This window comes from Astatotilapia calliptera, chromosome 23 (genome assembly GCF_900246225.1).
Source record: "Astatotilapia calliptera chromosome 23, fAstCal1.2, whole genome shotgun sequence".
Taxonomy (NCBI): Eukaryota; Metazoa; Chordata; class Actinopteri; order Cichliformes; family Cichlidae; genus Astatotilapia; species Astatotilapia calliptera.
The window spans coordinates 39,806,272-39,828,135 of record NC_039323.1 but is presented as its reverse complement, the minus strand read 5'-3'; the positions used below and the strand labels follow the sequence as shown (position 1 = coordinate 39,828,135).

Below are 21,864 nucleotides of genomic sequence, written 5' to 3'. Positions count from 1 at the left end.
TAACTGGCGCTGAAGCAAACTCCCCCGTTGTGAAAACGTACAAATCCTTCTTGTATTTTTCGTTTTCCAGCAAACACTCATTAAAACGGCCTCCAGGCACATTAGCACACTCACCCCCGACTGATCAGGGAGGGGGTGGGGGTCACACACTGAAACAGACTAACGTGCAGAGGTACAGCCCAGGCAGACAAATGTTGCTTTTAGACTTTGCGACTCGTTTTATTTCTCTATCTGATAAGAAAACTATTCAATCAGATAGTTCTTTGTGGTGAATGAAATACGGTTACAGTTTCAAGAAGTTTTAAGCACCAAATCCGAAATCCAAGCACTGCAATATTAAAATCCAATTCAATTTCTTGTTTGCTCCGAAATCTACGACATGACTATATACAGAAAAGCTTGACGTGGTATGCAAAAAAAACCCCGAAGACAATACAAATACAAATACATGAACAAAAAATGTTTTAACTGTCAGTTATGTCATTTTAAAATTTTCCAAAACTAACATTTTCTTTGATTGACTGATATTAAATGGATTAGGGTCAAGTTTAGTGTGAACAATATTACACAAACAAGCACGTGTGTGCGCATGCGCACATATTAGAATCCCTTCGATCGCTTCTCATATGTGCGCATGCACACATATTAGAATCGCTTCGATCGCTTCTCATATGTGCGCATGCGCACATATTAGAATCGCTTCGATCGCTTGTGACGTGGTAACTTTGCTTTGATCCTTTCTGACGTCATAACTTTGCTTTGATCCGAAAACCTATAAATAGGAGCGCTCACCTGTTACTTTATGCTTAACGGACGTTGACCTGCAGCAACTAAAACCCTTTTGAGAAGATTTGAGAGCAATTTACGAGAGAAACCAAAACAAGTTCAGTTTTGTTTCTCACCAATTCACAGCGCAAACTTTACACCATGTCAGCCAACCCATCCTTCGGCTCAGATGAGCTTGGAATATCTAAAGGGACCATTTTGGGAGATCACCACATGGTGGAGGCTTTCCTTGGAGAAGGAAGCTTTGGTGTTGTAACCAGATGTCGCGATACAAAAAACAACAAAACTGTTGCTGTTAAAGTCAACAAGAGCGACCCTGAAATTCTGCTCCAGGCAAAACTGGAAATTTTCATCCTGGAGCAGCTACGACGCTTGGATCCAGACAGGTGCAACATCGTCGAATGGAACGGCTATTTCCTCGATGGAGAGCGCATTTGCCTGAATTTTGAACTCCTCGACCAAAGCCTGTCAGACTACATAGGGGACCGGAATAACCGAGGTCTCCCAATGAGAGAAATCAGGCCAATTTTGAATCAGCTCGCAAATGCTCTATTCCACCTGGGTTCTGTGGGAATAGTGCATGCTGACCTCAAACCTGTCAACATCATGGTTGTGAACCGCAGTGAGTCTCAAGTCAGAGTCAAACTTATAGACTTTGGCATCGCATGTAACACCTCTGCAGTGATTCCTGGTGACTGTGTGGGGACAATTGGTTATTGTGCACCTGAGATTATGCTTGGCACTCCATATGATGAAGCAATTGACATGTGGTCTCTAGGGCTGGTAGCTGTGGAGCTTGCTACAGGGGTGCCTCTCTATCCTGGGGAAGACGATTATGACGTTTTGAAATTCATAATTGAAACCCAGGGTCAGCTACCAGATCATCTCCTAGAGTCTGGCTTGTACACTGACAGCTATTTCATCGAGGATAACCACAAGGAACAGCGCTGGACATTTAAGACCCCAGAACAATTTCAATACGAGACAGATTATCGATCCAAGGAAACTCGATCGATAAAACTTAAGTGTCTCGATGACCTCGAACAACTGCTGAAAGTTAGGCGAGGACTGGAAAATGGCCAAACATTATTTGTAAGGCTAATCAAAGAAATGTTGGCCTTGGATGCAAATCAGCGCATAACACCCTCGGAGGTTCTGAAGCATCCCTTTTTTCGACCCTGGCCTCTCAAGGAGAACCCCCTGCACGGACATGAATAGTACAGGGGGAGAACTCCTTGTGCTCTCTCAGCAGCCTTCAAGCTGGAAAAGTCATGGATCGCAAAAATTCAGCTGCAGTTTCCAAAACTCAGTTGAATTTCCTCAAAAAGGAGACATCAACACCTCAGCCAACCCATCTGCCTCTGAAGATGATCTTCAAATAACGAAAGGGACCATTTTAGGAGATCACCACGTGGTAGAGGCTTTCCTTGGAGAAGGAGGCTTTGGTTTGGTAACCAGATGTCGCGATACAAAAAACAACAAAACCGTTGCTATTAAAGTCAACAAGAGCGACCCTGAAATTCTGCTCCAGGCAAAACTGGAAATTTTCATCCTGGAGCAGCTACGACGCTTGGATCCAGACAGGTGCAACATTGTGGAATGGAACGACTATTTCCTCGATGGACAGCGCATTTGCTTGAATTTCGAACTGCTCGACCAAAGCCTGTGGGACTACATTGGGGACCGGAATAACCGAGGTCTCCCAATGAGAGAACTCAGGCCAATTTTGCATCAGCTTGCAAATGCTCTGTTCCACCTGGGTTCTGTGGGAATAGTGCATGCTGACCTCAAACCTGGAAACATCATGGTGCTGAACCGCAGTGAGTCTCCCGTCAAAGTCAAACTCATAGACTTTGGCCTCGCATGTCCTGCTTCTGCAGTGATTCCTGGTGACCGTGTGGGGACAATTGGTTATTGTGCACCTGAGGTTATGCTTGGCATTCCATACCACGAAGCAATCGACATGTGGTCTCTAGGGCTGGTAGCTGTGGAGCTTGCTACAGGGGTGCCTCTCTATCCTGGGGAAGACGATTATGATGTTTTAAAATTCATAATTGAAACCCAGGGTCAGCTACCAGATCATCTCCTAGAGTCTGGCTTGTACACTGACTGCTACTTCATCGAGGATAACTACAACAAACAGCGCTGGACATTTAAGACCCAAGAACAATTTCAATACGAGACACATTATCGATCAAAGGAAACTCGATATATAAAACTTAAGTGTCTCGATGACCTCGAAAAACTGCTGAAAGTTAGGCGAGGACCGGAAAATGGCCAAACATTATTTGTAAGGCTAATCAAAGAAATGTTGGCCTTGGATGCAAATCTGCGCATAACACCCTCGGAGGTTCTGAAGCATCCCTTTTTCGACCCTGGCCTCTCAAGGAGAACCCCCTGCACTGACATGAATAGTACAGGGGGACAAAACCTTGTGTTCTCTCAGCAGCAATCATCGTTTGGGTGGCCAGAATTCTAGGGGAGCTAGAAATTCTTGTGGAAAAAAAGCCCAAAACAATAACATCAACAAAAAAAAGCAATGAATGTGGTCTTAAACTTGGGCACAATTTGGCTTGAAATCCATCAACTAATCTCTCAATATTCAAAGCGGAGCAGCAGACAACTTACCATCACATCAGTCCTTCAATCAGACCTACAACAAACGTCTTCAGTCTCTCACCCCAACCGGTCGCAGCAGATGGCCGCCCCGACCTGAGCCTGGTTCTGCCGGAGGTTTCTTCCTGTAAAAAGGGAGTTTTTCCTTCCCACTGTCGCCAAAGTGCTTGCTCATAGGGGGTCATATGATTGTTGGGTTCTCTGTATGTATTATTGTAGGGTCTACCTTACAATAATACATACAGCCTTGAAGTGACTGGTGATGTGATTTGCTGCTGAATCAATTCGGAACTAATTGGAAATCTGGATATTAATTAAATAAACCTGCTTTGAGCATCAATTAATTGTTGTTTGAAATTCTTTATAAATATATAAATATAGTGCCACTCTTCTACTGTTTAAATTGCAACTGTTTAAAACTGACTAATTTATTCATACACTTGAGCATAAACACATGCACAGTAAATGGCCTGTACTTGTACAGCGCTTTACTTAGTCCCCAAGGACCCCAAAGAGCTTTACACTACATTCAGTCATTCACACATTCACACACTGGTGATGGCAGCTACATTGTAGCCACAGCTGCCCTGGGGCGCACTGACAGAGGCGAGGCTGCCGGACACTGGCGCCACCGGGCCCTCTGACCACCACCAGTAGGCAACGGGTGAAGTGTCTTGCCCCGGGACACAACGACCGAGACTGTCGGAGGCGGGGCTCAATCTGGCAACCTTCCAATTACAGGATGAACTGCGAACTCTTGAGCCACGATTGACCTATATACACATATACTTTACAGTACTAGTCAGTGCTTACATACTAGTTCTTTTCCCTACTTTTTCATGCTTACTGGTACAAATGCCTGTTACTAGAGTTAAATGCTATCAATGTATTCTCACAGTTATGGAACTGTACAAATGCATACAAAATAACGCTCACGTAAACATAACTGTGCACTAGTTTGCCCTTATTGCTGCAGTTTGTTTCAAGTTGTTCTCTCTCTCTCTCTCTCTCTCTCACTCACTCACTCACTCACACACACACACACACACACACACACACACACACACACACACACTCACTATGTAACGTTTCAGCAAAAAAATACCGCCCCTCCCCCCACAGTGACACCACCACCACTAGTCTGCACAGCTGACATAAGGTAGCATGGATCCATCCTTTCATGCTATTTATGCCAAATTCTGACCCGACCATCTGCATGTCAGAGCAGAAATCAAGACTCATCAGACCAGGCAACATTTATCCAATCTTCTCATGTCAAATTTTGAGAACTGTAGCTTCAATTTCCTGTTCTTAGCTGACCAAAACGCTCTTCTGCATTCTTTGGTTGCAACAAATGGTTGTATGAGCTACGGTTGCCTTCCTATCAGACATTTTTCTCTGACCGTTGACATCAATAAGGCAGTTTTTCCAAGAGAACTGCCTTTCACTGGATATTTTCTCTTTTTTGTCACCGAAAAGGGTGTCTGTGTTACTTCTTGTCTTATATATATTGTCTCTGTTTTCCTCTGTCCTTTGTCAGAGTGCCTGTTCACCTACCCCCTGTGTCTCCATATTCCCAGTGTTCAAGGTTTCCAAGTGTTTTCCCAGTTTAGGTTGTCATGGTTGGTTCTGTTTGCTACTCAGCCAGAATAAACAGCTCGCTCTTTTTAAAAGTAGGCTCCAGAATGGATGATGGCATGTTCGCATGTCTTTATGCAACACTGAGTGTGCTGAACTAAAGGTAGGCCTAGTTTCATTTTCATGGTCATTATTATCAAGACAATGATTACGCCTTATTCTGATTATTTCTCCCTTTTGGAGGTGTAACGTTTACATGAGGGGTGTAGGAACATTTCCCCCTAAATATTTTTAGATAAACTTTTGCTAAAGTCACAGTTTTTGTCGTATTGATGATGCAGCTAGAATAAGTGCTTTTAAATAAAAGAATAACCATTCAAAGTGCTCAGTGGTGAAACTGTAACTCTTTCAGAGTTTGACAGCTGGACAAGTGATGCCGTATTTAAAGAAACATGAGATGAGTGCAGCATATTATCTGAACAGAGATCATTCAATGAGCAAGAATAAACACTGAAAGAGAAACACTTCACTGTTGATTATCATATGAAGTCTAATGAAAGCTGTTAATCTGTTAATATCCTGCTAATCTGCATACAGTAGAGTTGGATGTCTCGAGACCACTTTTACGTGGTCTTGGTCTCGTCTTGGTCTCGACGGACTTTTGTCTTGGTCTCGGTCTTGGTCTCGCTGTTTCGGTCCTGCGTTCTCAAATCGACATAGTGTTCGGGAGATTTGGAGTCAACCATCAGCGGAGCGGGGGGGGGGGGGGGGTGGCTTACTGGGCTTGGGTCATTTTTTCAGAAGCATGGGGTCTTTTGGAGTGTAATTTTTTAGTTAGATGCCTGACTGACAACTGTATAAAACAAAAACAACACACGAAGCACAGAGCGCACCGTCGTAAATTCCCCCTAATTTTGGTATGATCCGAGCTCAGGCACTGGGCGACTGAGCACAGCACCCATGTGAGCGAGGGGGGAGAAGCTGCTGCTTGCGAGTTTGCTGCAGACAGAGGAGAGCTTAAGTTTGACCAGGTACCAAAGCAAATCATTCGTACTGAACTAATAATGTAAATATGACGGTGTATCACAAAAGATTGATATCAAACTGATCACTTGGTTGCGTTACTTGCTCTTCGAGTGAATCAACAAATGGATAAATAAAAAGCCGAACAGCAATGCTGATTTTTTAGAGTCTTAGCTTACATTTCATATTTTCAGTTGTTACCCTCCACGGCTAAACAAACTCTCTAAATCGGTTTCAATTGTGTACTGATGTACACAACAATGGACATAAGGAGCTTCTTTCAAAGAAAAAACTCAGGTAGATGTTATTTTATATATTATGCTTTGGATGTTGTTCAGTATATCTATGCAAAACAAGAGGAATTTCAATACACAGCAGTATATTCACACTTGAAACCAGATATTTACATACACTTTATGGAGAAAACATAAAAACTTTTTACTGTTAAACATCAATTTAGAGTAAACTTTTGTTTTAGATAAATAAATGTTGAAATATCTTTTGAATTAGTTAAATGTCAGAATAAAAAGAGGGAGCTGTCTATTTTAATCACTTTCATCAAATGTAGGAGTACATGTACACTAAGTTTATTGTTAATTAATAAGAAACTCCAGACGATTCGATTCTGAGCTGAAGAAGCTTCTGATAGGTTAGTAGAGTCCATGTGAGTAAACTGGTGGCACAGCTGTGGATGCATATAAGGCAAAACACAGAGCCTGTTTCTGTGACATGGGAAAATCAAGAGATGTCAACCAAAACACCAGGAAAAGAATTGTGGAGCTCCATAAGTGTGGCTCAATTTTGAATACAGTTTGGTGCCATTTGCAATTAAGAAATACAGATAGTTTCTCTCTTTACTCTCAAAGTTAACAAATATGTTTTTTATATTTATCAATCTAAAAAAATAAACATTTAGTCTGATTTGATGTTACAATTAAAAAGTGTTTGTGTTTTTATCTGAAGAGTTTGTAAATATCTGGTTTCAACTGTATATTTGATGATGTTGGTGTTTGGCTTGATTGTCAGCACAAAGAGGGAGAGAGAGGGAGGGAGAGAGAGAGAGAGAGAGGGAGGGAGAGGGAGGGAGAGAGAGAGGGAGGGAGAGGGAGGGAGAGAGAGAGAGAGAGAGAGGGAGGGAGAGGGAGGGAGAGAGAGAGAGAGAGAGAGAGGAGCAGAGAGGGAGAGAGAGGAACAGAGAGAGAGAGAGAGAGAGAGAGAGAGAGAGAGGGAGGGAGAGAGAGAGAGAGAGAGGGGGAGAGAGAGGGAGGGAGAGAGAGAGAGAGAGAGGGAGGGAGAGAGAGAGAGAGAGGGAGGGAGAGAGAGAGGAGCAGAGAGGGAGAGAGAGGAACAGAGAGAGAGAGAGAGAGAGAGAGAGAGAGAGAGAGAGGAGCAGAGAGGGAGAGAGAGAGAGAGAGAGGGAGAGAGAGGAGCAGAGAGGGAGAGAGAGGAGCAGAGAGGGAGAGAGAGAATGACGACAGAACAGAGATGGAACAAGAGCAGGTGAGACACATGTTAGTCAAATGGTTGTTTGCCAAAACTCATCAGAACATGTATCTCGTACCTAGTGTTTCTTTTTAGATACCATTTGTTACTTTTCAAATTCTATATTTATTAAGTTATGCAGGCTTGTTTGCACAACAAGGCTAAATAATTATATAAACCTTTCTCAATCTAAATATTGTACTTTGGTAGAATTAAAAAATAAGTGTAGTGCAGGTCTATGATGATTTTTAGTGCTACTATCATCTAGTTCTGATTCTGGTTCTGTCTTGGTTACTGTTGTAGTCCTGTTTTAATTCCGGATCAGTTCTGGGTCTGGTTGAATTGGGGTTTAGTCCTCGTGTCTTGATACAGGCCCGACTTTGTTCTGCCTTGCTGCTTAATTAAAAAACTAGTTTAAGGTGTCCTGCATATGTATATAGAATAGCATCTGGCTGCAGTTTAAAGACTTTTTTTGTCTCGGTCTTGGTCTCGTCTCAACTTGGTCTTGGTCTTGGTCTCGATACCCTCTGGTCTTGGTCTCGGTCTTGGTCTCGATACCCTCTGGTCTTGGTCTTGTCTTGGTCTCGGATTAGGCGGTCTTGACTACAAGTCTAGCATACAGCAAATACAGAACATGTGACTTTAAAGCATCCAGCAAAGTGATAACTGTCCTCTGCCCACTAAGTAGTGACTCTACAAAAGATTATTTTCAATATCATCTTTATATTATATTTAGTTATTCTCCAGCGCAACAATGTAAGGAGCTCTGTGATTGGTTAGGAAAGGACAGACTGGCTACCTCGATTTTTCTTCACTGCACATTGATCCATAGCTTTGCTCTGTAAAGGCTAACAAAGTGCTTTTGCTTTACAAAGACATTCAGCGTCGGTATTCACTCTTTTAAAATGCCACTGAACACTGGAGTGAAATGGAGCCCTGATCCTCAGAGTTTTATTGTTGCTAACATTTCTTATAGATAGCACAGATAGTGCCCCACTGCAGTAATCACTCATGTCTAGATATTCCTGTTAAAACGGAGTTTTTCCTCCCCACTGTTGCATAGCAAACCTAGCAAACACAAACTATTGTATAAAACGATCTAATTTAAACGAACAATCATATTGAAGCTTCAGACAGCCGTCATATGACAGTGAAACACTGCCATCTGCTGGACTCGAATAACAAAGACGCTGCTTTGACGGGTGAGGGAGTTTCAACAAGTCTGCAACGACTCAAGCATCAAACTACAGAACTATTGTAGCGGACATGGTGCTCTAATGACTGCTTCATTAACGCAGGTCAGAAAGGATCAAACATATCAATAAATTGCGAAATACAAAAAATTACTGTTTCACTGCACACACAAACCTTCTCTTATTAGCACAACACTGCCCAGGCCTCAGAGTGTATTCCATATAGACTATTAAACCTTAGCATGTTATTTTAATGTCTTACAGGTAAAACAGCCAAAAAGTAAAGTTAACTGTAATTTAAAATATTCAGCTGCAAAAATGCTTTTAGCAAATAATTTTTTATGACTGCTGCTAAAATTCAATACTAGATTTTTGCTGGTCTGATTAAAAGGTTAAATGTAGAAGTTTTGGGATAATATATTAATACTTCCAAAACAATAAAGTTGTTGTAGAGAATCTATGTTCATTATTGTTGCTCATCATGGAAAGACAAAGACATTACACCCTCCTACTCTCTGCACACAGTGGTCTGAGGGATCTTCCAGGATCGGGGATTTTATTTATTTTGTTCTTTTTCGGTCTTACTGGTTAGTAGGTGGTGATTTTCTACCTGTTGATCTCACATTTGGAACATGATTTGCTCTGGAGCAGATTAGGTTCAAAGCATGAGTTGACCTGGCATTATGTCTTGGATTACAAAAAAATCCCACATTAAATCTTGAAGTTAACCGGATAAGACAGCGTTGTGTTTCACAGTAAAGGCCTCAGAGAGTTGTTGCTAACCAAATTCCATCTTGTATGGCCACTCAGCATCTTATGATGTTTTGTAACCTGCCACTACAAAGAAGCAGTGAAACAGTTTCTGTTTTAGCGCACATACACTGTGTGCTGAACAGTATAAGGGCAATAAAGTGATGGTACAGAAATCTGCATCTGGTCAGAAGGAAAAGCACGCACGCTTGGAAGACTTGGCCAGATTTTTATAAAATTATTGGCTGACAGTGGACAGATCAAAGGATGTGGATGGTCACACCCTCGTGCAGTAAAGACGGCGTTCGGTTCATTGAATACACAAAACCAAACACACAAAAGACACAATAAGACAGCTGATCAGTTTGCTTCACTGACTCATCTTTTTTTTTTTTTTTTTGCCTGTCCCGTTTGGATCTTTAGCCATCAGAATTGTTGTCTGAAGGCCAAGAAAGATGCCAAGCGGCTTTACTTTACCAATTGGATCATCACGGTCTTGCGTTTGGGCCATTTGATTGACCTTTATTATAATTATATATTTATTTGATTTGATTTCTGGTTGTTACAGATGGGACAGACATGACTGGGGGATAGGACAGGGAGAAAGAATGAAAGAAAGAGAGGGGGAGAAAAAAAAATAGAGGGGAGAAGAGACGGTGAGAAAGGGGGGAAGAAAAAAAGAAAAACAAACAAAACACCTGGATCACCTGTATGGAGATAAGAAAAAACAGAAGAGAAAACAAACAAGAAAGAGCAACATAATAAATATAGCACCATCACAATAAAACAGCTAACAGTAGATAACAGTAGATACCAAATATTAGATGTTATGTTACAGCACGCAAGATCGACAGCGCACAATGTGCTTTCAGGCAGCAGCCAAGAAAGGTGTAGTTTGTGTCTGTGAACACCTGTGTGCACACCTGTGTACACACCTGTGTGGATCAGCACGCTTGTATTCAAAAGGTTTCTCCATGTAACGATCTGCTAGGGAGTGTGGGGAGCCATAGCCCCGTCCCCCAGGGCATGAAGCAGGTATGGAGGAGATCCAGGCCCCAGACATCCAGAGGCCCCAGAGTACGAGGACCCGAGGAGGACCACCAGGGGGCCAACGTGCCACCCTCCTGGGAAGAGCTGAGGAGAGCCCCAAACGAGAGGTCACCCAGCAGCCACGGAGCAGAGGCCAGAGGGGGTTGCAGTGATGTGCCCGCGGGCTCTGCCAGCAGCCAGCTGTGCCAGAGAAGACCGGGTATCAGGCCGAGAGGCCTGAGGGCACCCGACCCCCCGTAAGGGGCCTAGCTGGGCCACAGGTGCCAGGCCCCGCCAATCGGCCACCAGGAGTGAGTCGGTAAATACATGAGCGCCCCGCCCCAGACACCAAAACGAATAACAATAATGGATTGCATTTATATAGAGTTTTTCTAGGCACCCAAAGCGCTTTACAATTCCACTATTCATTCACTCTCACATTCATAAGACTGGTGGAGGCAAGCTACAGTTGTAGCCACAGCTGCCCTGGGGCAGACTGACAGAAGCGAGGCTTCCCAAATCCCTGAGCCACAGTCGCCCCCAGAACCACCAACACACCAACACCAGCCACCGGCAGGGAGCGTGCCGAGGGGGGAGAGGTCTCCACACCTCGGAGAGCCCGAGATGTCCCCAGAGAGGTGGAGTCTTACACCCAAGCTCCCCCGCTGACCCCAGTAGGCACCCCCACACTCTGGAACCCACCGGGGCAAGAGGGCCCAGGCCCATCCGGACCGGGACCCACAGCAGCAGCACCACCCGGCCCCACAGAGTCCGGGACAGCCCACCCGACCCCACTGCAGAGAAAAATGCACCCACCCCGTCATCCAATCTTCTCCCAGACTACACAAGACAATAGACACCCAGGTTGAGTCATTCTCCACCTCTCCAATATCTTTCCCCCACCTGCAGAGTCTGCTCCTGTAGAGAGGAGACCTCCTGCAAAGATGTAACAGCCTCCCCACCAGTTAGAGAGCCCTCCATTCAGGCCGATGCACCAGAGGTCCCCCGCTCCGGGGCTGAGCCCCCATGCACCACCCCGGCGACACAACAACCAGGACCCAAGGCCCCAAGGCCCAGCCAGAGCCCCAGCCTGGGGGCGGAGCACCCCCAGACCCCCAAGCCTCCACGCCCATCCCGGACCCACCCAGGGGCAGCCAGGCTACCAGGCCAGTAACCAACGTCCACCAGCACAGACCCTCCCCCATCTCCGCTGTAAGCAGCCACAAGGAAAACACCATCTAAGAGCCACCAGAGCCCCTTACCAGGTCATGGCCACAGGGAAAACGTCCCTAGGGAATCCCTAGATGCCCTAAGGCCGTCCCGACCCCCATATCAACCACAATAGCGAAGGCAGAACTAAACCATGACCCCCCACCCCCACTAGGTGATGAAGCCAATCAAAGTAGTCCAGAGGGATTGATCAAATGTGATGGCAGAGGCTGTATCAAGACTAATGTGATCTATTAGATGGTTTTTATATTGGTTAGAATTAAGATTATTTTTATTTTTCCAGTTAATGAGGACCATTTTCTTGGCAATGCATAGGGCCGTAAAAACAACGTGGGCTGTGTTTATTTCTGTAGTGACCTCATCCAAGTTGCCCAGCAAGCATACTAAAGGGGAGGCTGGAATGTTACATTTCAGACACTTTGATAAGTCGTCACATATCTTGCGCCAAAACTTCTGAACTGGTGGACAGAACCAAAGAGCGTGGATATAATTGTCCGGTGTATTTGCTGTGCAGTGTGAGCAGTTGTTGGAAGACGTATAGCCGATCTTGAACATCCTATGACCAGTATAGTGCACTCTGTGTAATATTTTGTATTGTATTAATGGCAAACTGGGATTTCTGATCCATTGAAAGGTTTTTAAGCATATCTGAGACCAAAGGATTTGGTCTAAGCTGATTGATAAATCTGCTTCCCATTTTGCAATCGGAAGGGATATTGATTCATCTACTTTAGAAAGTGTGCTGTATATTTTAGACAATAATTTTTTTTGGGGGGGGGGGGGGGGGTTAGATTAAAAAATTGTACCACACTTGGTGGTGTTTGTAATTCAGCTTCACTGGAATTACATTTCTTTTTTTTACTATGGATTTAATTTGTTGATATTCCAAAAGTATTTTCTTGTTGATCCCATATTGTGTAACTAGTCTGTCAAATAAAATAAAGTCTGTTCCTTCCAATATATGTTCCAAGTTTTTAATTCCTTTATAACTCCAAACTGGAAAGTTTATCATGTTATTGTTTTGTAATATGTCCGGATAGTTCCAGATAGGTGTACGTTTGCATGGGATTAATGAAGACGCCGTCAATTTTAGAAACTCCCACCATGCTGTCAGAGAAGAGCTGATATTGATGCTTTTAAAGCATTCATGTCGTTTGATGTTTGAGCTGATAAATGGTAGGTCTGAGATCTCTAGGTTATTACATAGTGCCTGTTCTACATCTATCCAGGTTTCATCTAAGAAGATGTGTTTAAACCATCTAGAGATGAACTGAAGCCTGTTGGCTAAAAAGTAGTGATTAAAGTTAGGCAGATCTAATCCTCCTTTATCCTTGGTCCTTTGTAGTGTTTTTAAGCTGATACGTGGGGATTTATCTTTCCAAAGGAATTTAGAAATATACGAGTCTAGAGATCTGAACCAATCTTGTGATGGCTTATTTAGGATCATTGAAAATAAATAGTTTATTTTTGGCAAGACCATCATTTTTATAGCGGCGACCCTTCCCATGAGTGATATGGGTAGAGAAATCCATCTAGCCAGGTCGCCTTCTACTGTCTTTAAAAGTGGGATGTGGTTTAATTTAGTTAATTCTGCAAGCTCGGGAGAGATATTACTAACTCATCTACACAAGTCGTGTTGTAGAAGGTACAGTATTTATTGTTGTATTTATTATGTACCAGCTCAGGTAGTATAAAGAAAAATGACGTGTAACCAGATGGTTTTTTTAGTAACTTTTTTTATTGCTCAAACACAAGAAACATGCTTTGAAAAACAAAATTGCTGGGCAGCACACAGCCCTGGAATGCTGCTAAAAACAAAGAAAGAAATTAAAAAGTGGCTAACGCGTGTTCAGGTTGTTTACTAAGCTCCAAAAGAAATGACAGAGTCAAAGGTAAAAAGACAAAAAAGTGACAGTCTTCCTCCTGCTGTGACTGACAGAGAAACTGTCACGGTCCTGGGTCTCCTGACCCAGCGTTTTTAGTTCTTTGTGATTTTTGTATTATTGTACTTGTGTGTGATTTATTCTATGGCTTCTAGTTTTGATCCCTTTCCCTTCATGTCTCTCTGTGTCCCCTCTGTTCTGTGTAATTGTGTGTCTTTGCATGTTTGAGTTTCTTGTTTTCTGTCACTCTGCATTGTGCATTATGTTCTCATGGTTGGTTTTTTGTTACTCTCTCTAGTCTAGTCTCTTGTGTTCCCAGCTGAGTATTTCCCTGTGTATTTTGGTTCTTAGACCTCTGCCTTATGGTTTATGTCTCTGTATTTCTTAGTTGCTGTCTCCACTGTGTCAAGTTCGCGTCTCTGTGTGATACTTCCTGTTTTACTTTGATGGTCCGTGTCTCATGTGAATGCGTCCTGCTTTGCTTGTCTCGTCAGTCCTGATTTCTCCCAGCTGTGCCCTCCTTCTGTGTCTCATTCCCCTCGTTACTTCCCAGTGTATTTAAACCCTGTGTTTCTCTGAGTCAGTGTCGCGTCGTCCCTCATGCTGTGTGGATCTCCCTGTGTGTCTCTCTGTGAGGTTTCCAAGTTCCCAGTTTAGATTAGTTTGTATGTTTTTTCCCTGCCAGCAAATAAAGCTGAGTTTTGAGTTCACCTCCCTGAGTCTGTGAGTCCTGCACTTTGGGTCCAACTCCTGCCTGCCGCACAGCGATTCATGACAGAACGACGCGACCACAAAAAGGATCCAGCGGACTCAATGAGGAGGCGCCGCTTGGCTTTTGATGGGACCCGGTTGGTTCTTGGGGGTCCTCCGTGTAGCCGGTCGTCTTCGTTTGCCACTAACCCGTCTACTCACTTTTCTGTTTCCTCTCCACTGTTGACGCCTGCGACCCGGACCCGAGGAAAGCACCCGAGGCGGCACCGCGAGGAATACTATGAGCCTGCGAGCAACCAGCTCACGCCAGCACAGGCATTTTATAAAATGCTGGGGATTATCATTGTTCCCCCCAGTGCACCCAACATTTCCACACCGCAGCAGGAGCAACTGCAGCCGAGTTTTCCCACATCACCTTCAGCCAGCCCTTCTCCCTCTTCAACAGGGAAGCGGCAGACACCCCGCCAGCATTCACAGCCCCAGCGAGGGCCTGGATTTCTTCCTGTACAGTCGGCTAGGGTGAGTGGTGGAGCTACTCTTTTGGCTCCTGCAGAAATAAAAACTGTTAATTCCGGGCCGGCTTGTTGTGTAAGCGGCACCGGAAATGAAAGAACTGCTTATTTTAAGGACAATTATTCTGGCCCATTGAGCCATTCAAACTGTAGCGGCGGCACTCCGTCCCTATTTCACTCTTCTGTACCGCCGTTAGGAGTCAGTCCGGCAACATGCATTGAAACGCGAGCAAGTCCAAGTATCCTTCTTGCAAACAATATGTTTATTGACACTTTTAGTTTACATGGCAAGACTCGGTCAAAAAACTGTGTCGCTTCCAGCTTATCCAACTCCTCAACTACGTAACTACAGTGCGCCGGAAGCTCAAAATACTAAAAAGCGCTTTAGAATGTTGCACTTCTCTATTCTATACATTTAACAAACAGTATTTTAAAATCAACTAGAATTATATTCTTAACATCAAACATATATATTTCTCCTCTAATCATTTTACCAGTACCAATAAAATTAACCTTTAATTGGCTCTTACATCATCCGGCCCCTAATTGGTTAGGCGAGAGAACTAAACAATTACTAACTTACACATCAATCATTAAGAGCCAACCTAATCGTAATGTCCATGAACAAACATTCCTTCTCTTCATCGCTCAGATGAAGCCTCCTCCAGAAGACACAACTTGTTAACAGGTCTTTCCAGGATGTTGCTTTTAGTTTTTACTTTCAATCTTCGGACTGTTCCACTTGAGTCTGGCAACGTCTCAACCACTCTCCCCATGAGCCAGGAGTTGCGTGGAGAAGAACTGTCCACCAGCAGCACAAGATCTCCGACCACGAAGTTTCTCCTTAGTTTCAGCCACTTCTGGCGCTCTTGCAGAAGTGGAAGATATTCACGAGTCCATCTGGTCCAAAACAAATCTGCTAGATATTGAACCTGTCTCCATCTTTTTCTGGTGTATGCATCATTTTTGTTGAAGACACCTGGAGGCATGAGGGGCTGTGACTTAAGCAGCAACAGATGGCTCGGCGTTAAAGCTTCAACGTCATTTATGTCATCTGAGACGCTTGTGAGAGGTCTGCCATTAATGATGCTTTCAATCTCACACATTATTGTATGAAGACAATCTTCATTTGGCACTTGTTCCTTCAAGAGAGCGCTGAGAATTCGACGCACTGTTCGAATTTGTCTCTCCCAAACTCCACCTTGATGTGAAGCAGCCGGGCTGTTAAAAATCCACTTTATACCTTTTGGTTGTAGGACTCTTTCTATTTTGTCGTTATCCAGTCTTTGAATGGCTTCCCTCAACTCCCTTTCCGCTGCCACAAAGTTTGTGCCATTATCTGACCTCATGATGGTAACTTGACCTCTTCTGCAGATGAAACGTCGAATCGCGTTGATACAGGAGTCTGCGTCAAGACTGTCTGCAACTTCAATATGCACAGCTCTGAGAGTGAGGCAGGTAAACATGACACCATATCTTTTGACAGTACCCCGGCCCCGCTTGACATCAAATGGGCCAAAGTAGTCGACACCAGTGTTTGTAAACGGAGGTTTGTCTGGTAGAAGACGGTCTTCAGGTAAGTCTGCCATCTTCTGCTCACCAACCCTTCCAGAAATCCTACGGCAAGTTTGACATTTGTTGATTATCTTTCTAATTGCCGAATTGGCTTGAGGAATCCAATATCTGCATCGCAATTGCGCCAGCACATAATTGCGACCGCAGTGACCAGTTCGTTGATGGATGTCTCTCAAAATGATTTCAGAGATTTTGCTGTGTTTAGAAAGAATTGCTGGTTGTTTAGCATTTTCTGGCAAGCCTGATTTATTGAGTCTGCCGCCAACTCTCAGCATCCCATCCCGAAGAACTGGGTCTAATTTGAACAGCTGGCTGCTACAACTGAGCTGTCCTCCCTCCTGTAGGATTTTGATCTCCTCTCCATGATGCTGTTTCTGGCTGAAACGAACGATTACTGATTCGGCAGCCTCAAGATCCTCCAAAGCAAGCGCTTTCTTTCCCATTGCAGATTTAAATGTCCTCATGTGCACTTGCAACTTTAACTTTTGCTTTTCAGAATCATTTTCATTTTTCTGTACTATTTTTGAGTACTGTTTTCTTTCTTCTTTTAACATCCACAGCACCTTCCTTAGCTTCATTATCCAGGCTACTGCTCTTTTCAGTTTATTCCAGTCTGAATAGTAGTCTATCACACGTTTCATTGGTTCCATGCCTTCCTCAACTGTCAGTATATTAACCGTTGCTGAAGTCTTGACTTCTGGATCATTTTGAAGGTTTTCCTTCTTTCTCACTGGCTGTTCTGGCCATTCGTTTTCATCTAGAAGATAGTTCGGCCCGTGAATCCATGAACCTCCTTCCAACAGATCTTTTGCCTTTAAGCCTCTGCTTGCTTGATCTGCAGGATTTTCTGCCGATGTCACATACTTCCATTGCGATGGCTTGGTTGCTTCTCGAATCAGTGAAACTCTATTTGCAACAAATGTTTTGAAGCGAGATGTTTCGCTATCAATGTATCTAAGCACAGTTGTGCTGTCCGTCCAAAAGACTGATTGTTGCAGAGGAACTTGAAGTTCTTGTCGCAGTAATCTGTCCATCCTCACTGAAATCACTGCTGCAGTCAGCTCAAGCCTAGGAATTGTGACTTGCTTGAGCGGAGAAACTCTGGATTTCCCAATGAGAAAGGCACAATGTCTCTTGCCTTGTCTATTTTCCATCAACAGGTAAGAGACAGTTCCATATGCGTAATCTGAAGCATCGGAAAAATGGTGCAACTGCGCAACAACAGTGCATCCGAAACCTGTAGGCTTTAGGCATCTACTCACATGGAAGTTGGAGAGGAGTACAATGTCTTCTTTCCATTTTTTCCAAATTTTTGCATGCTTTTCATTGATCTCTTTGTCCCAACCATGCTGCTCTTTACAGAGATCTTTCAACAAAAGCTTTGCAGGCAAGATGACTGGTGCTAGAAAGCCAAGAGGGTCATAAATTGAATTAATGACTGACAAAATGCCTCTTCGTGTCATTGGCTTGTCTTGCAACCTTATAGTGTAAGTGAAGTTATCTGTTTCTGTGTTCCACTGTACACCTAGAGTTCTCTCAACTGGCAAAGTGTCATGCCTAAGATCCAGATCTTTCACTTCGTTGGCTCTGTGTTCTTCAGGAATTGACATCAACACTTTCCTACTGTTACTTGTCCATTTTGTTAATGTAAACCCTCCACTGGTACACAGAGCACAAAGATCACTGACTAATTTCACTGCAGCTTCTTCTGTAGCTACACTTTTAAGACAGTCATCACGTAGAAGTTGCACAGGACTGTCTGAACAGCTTCTGGCGATGCTTCTTCCTTGTATCTTCTGCCGTTCTTCTTAGCGCATATGAGGCGACACTTGGTGAGGAAGTAGCTCCAAAGAGGTGCACCATCATCCTATATTCCTTCATGGGCTCATCCAGCTTGCCATCTGGCCACCAGAGAAAACGAAGAAGATCAGCATCTCTTTCTGGTACGTTGACTTGGTAAAACATTGATTCAATGTCTGCCATCAGCGCTACTGGCTCTTCACGGAATCTTAAAAGAACACCCACCAGTGTGTTAGTCAGATCCGGTCCCTGCAGTAACTCCTTGTTTAGAGACATATCCTGGTATGAAGCCGTACAGTCGAACACGACCCGTAACTTTCTCTTCTTCGGGTGATACACCCCATGGTGTGGTGTATATAGAACACTCTGTTGTCGTCACGGCTCAACTGGTGGTCTGGCACTGGAACTGCATAGCCCTTGGTGATGATGTTTTTCCATGAAGCACTTATAATCTTCAAAAAACTGAGGATTCTTCTTAAACTTTCTGAACAAACATGCTATCCGCTGCTCCGCAACACAATGGTTGTTTGGCATTTGAAGATTCTCATTCTTAAGTGGCAATCCAATGTTATAGTGTCCATTTTCGAAGGTCATTGTCTTTTCTACCGCTCGTAGAAACTGTTTGTCTTCTTGTGACATTTCCTCTTTGTCATCATAATTACGTTCTGAAAAATCGATGTTATACTGTTGGACCAGTAGCTTCTCAACTTCCACTAAGGAGTTCGGCTCACTGAGAAATGCGGTTCTTTGTTTTCTGAGTCATTTAGTTCTTTTCTTATGGGTCCATTCACAACCCAACCAATGGTGGTCTTCACTGCATAAGGACCTCCATTTTGTCCATTAATGACACGCCATGGCTCCATTGCTTTTGCACAGTTGGCTCCTATAAGCAGGTCTACATTAGCCTCTATCTCTGGTAGCCTCACTTCATGTAGATAAGGCCACTTCTGGATGTCTGACTGCTTGGGTATGTTTCCACTACTCACAGGTATACTATGTGAGTGAACACCTTGGGTAAGTCAACGAACTTGGAATCTTCCAACCCACACACTTCCAGGTCTGATATAACAAAACTGTTCTGAGTTTCTGTTGCTCCTGGTTTTCTTGACTCATGGTACTTAGAAAGTATCCGTGTAGGCTTCCTTCTCGTAACTATTTTTAAATCCCGGTAGCACTGCAACCACGTAAGCTAGCGCAAAAATTTTTTTTGCATATGAAACCGGAGGAGTTGTACTTACATATTGTGCCATCAGCTTGTCCTAGGTCACGGTTTCCTTCCACGTAAAGCTTTGCAAAAACTGCATAAAAAGCGCTTGCAGGAACAAAAACATAATATTCCAGAAACACGCTTTGCTGGTCCGATCAGCTGTTCAAAACACTTCCTACGTTGGAATAGACGTCAGCGTGAACTTTTGCATTTCCGCCATTACCTGGCCGAAACCGGAAGTGACGTCATTTTCGCGGAAATGTAGTCTTTTTTGCGATCAGGGCCTCAGGGCTTATACTGCTCTTTTTAAAAGTTATCTTTGACTTTATGACTTTCTGTGTCGTTTCTGGGATGCTTAGGACTCATATTGCACTGCTGGAAATAGTTTATTTTGATGCATATGCTGCTTTTTTGCAAATTTGCAGTATAATATTTATTTTTTTTTTCCTGCAGTGTATAAAAATTGGTGTATTTCAAAAATAAAACTATGAAGACACTCAAAATAAATTTCCTGTGGTGGGAAACTATTTTGTGCAACTTTTTTGTATTTACAGTTTTGAGGGATAAGCCTCTTAAATTTCTCTAACTACAAATATATGTTAAAAAATCAAAAACAATTTTCAATTTTTTTGTAGTTTATTGCACTTTTTTGCAATTTATGTAATTACTATGCACTTAATGAATACATATTATTAAAATCTGGGCTATAATGGTTGTATTGATGTATAGCAACTTGAAATGCTCCCAAAAATGGCTCCACAGCATGTAAAAATATAATATAAGCTCTGGCGGACTTGGTTCTATGGTAGGTCTTAAAGGGTTAACATTCAGTTTCCTTTGTAGATCTTCCGTGCAGAATGTTGCCGTGCTTCCCGGGTCCAAAAAGGCATATGTCTCTATATATTTATCACTCATTTTAGATTTGATCCTGACTGGTACTATAGAGAGCACACACTCCTCTTCTCCGGCCCCTGTAAGCCCACAAGTCTCTTGACTGACAGGAACTTGAGCACAAGGTGCCTCATTACCATCAGTAACATCCTCCCTTTCTGTTTCCACAGAACTTTCTTTTTCCCCATGTGCAGAATGTCTGGGTGCTTTAGTGAACACTCTTTACATTCCATTCTGCGCTTGCAGAACTTGCTGAGATGCCCAGAAACCAAACATCCAAAACAGAGTCCCTTTGACTTCAAGAAATCCACACGTTCTTTGTGTGGTTGATTCTTAATCTTTCCACAAGAAGCAAGAGTGTGAGGCTGCTGACAATACAAACATGGCTTCTCAAAGGCACTTGCTGTCTTGATTGAATTTTCAGTTTTAACGTTTGTTTTTTGCAGTCTTTTGTTCTCGGCGGAAATGTTGGTGGCAAAACTGCTTCCTCGAAACTCCCTTTGCTGGATATTTTTCCTTTTGGTCAGTCTTTCCACTTGTCGCTGCACGGTTGTCTGGGATATTACCAAAGAGTGGATCCATAGCTATTTTAGCCTGGCGGTCTATAAAGTTCACCAAATCTGCAAATCTTGCTCTTTTGCCCCTCTTTTCTTGGAGTTCAAATGCTTCTACGCGCCAACGTTCTCTGGTTTTGTAGGGCAGCTTGGATATCACTGTGCGTAGATTGGTTGGATTATCCATCTCTTCCAAAAATTCAACATCCTCCATGGTGTTGCGACAGCCAGTCAGGAACATAGCATAGGCATTTAATGCCTTTGCATCGTCATTTTTCACTTGCGGCCATTTGAGTGCTTTCTCAATGAATGCGCTTGCGATCCTTAGCTCATCTCCATAGTGCTTATGTAGCAACCGTCTGGCCTCACGGTAACCTTTGCTAGGAGTCATGTGTACACAACTGCGAATTAGCTCCTGTGGTTCGCCAGCAGTGAACTGTTCCAAAAAATACAGCTTATCTTGCTCGTTATCAGTCTTTTGCTCTACTGCATGTTCGAAGGCTCTTATGAAGGCCTTATACTGTAGTGCATCACCTTTAAAAACCGGAATGTCCTTTGATGGCAACTGAGCCAACTGCTGCTGTTTCACAAGTAACTCAGTGATTACATTCTGTTTCTGCATGACTGACAATAGATCATCACTTCTGTCAACGTGAGCATTAAGCCCATGAGTGGAGACTGGATGAGACAGTTGTGGTACCTGTGAGTTTTGCACTTGTGAATTAGCGTGACTACTCACATCAGCTTGTTGTGGGAGCATTATGCCAACTCTTTCCTTTTTAACTTCTCGACCTTGCGATCTTTGTATTGACACATAACTGCTCAGACCATCTTCAGATCTTTCATATTCTTTGAGCACCTTTAATTTTGCTTGACTTTCCGCTAGTGCAGTCTCCAACTCTAACTCTTCATTTTCCGCTTTGACTCTTGCTGTTTCCAGCTCAAGATGTTGCCTAATCCTGGCCAACTCCAACTCAAGTTCTTGCCTTTTCTTCAATGCTGCGGCTCGTTCCAGCAAGGCTGCGTGTTCTGCCTCCTGTTTAG

The 21,864-nt window shown here is 43.4% G+C and overlaps 1 protein-coding gene across 1 annotated transcript; it reads right to left on the bottom strand.

The window, feature by feature from the left end:
- Positions 1-14,299: 14,299 nt before the first annotated feature.
- On the bottom strand, positions 14,300-18,045 carry LOC113016468 (uncharacterized). The gene has a single exon (XM_026159309.1). It carries the CDS (start codon positions 17,976-17,978, stop codon positions 15,435-15,437), a length of 2,544 nt encoding a protein of 847 aa, XP_026015094.1. The 5' UTR covers positions 17,979-18,045; the 3' UTR covers positions 14,300-15,434.
- Between the last annotated feature and the right edge of the window lie 3,819 nt (positions 18,046-21,864).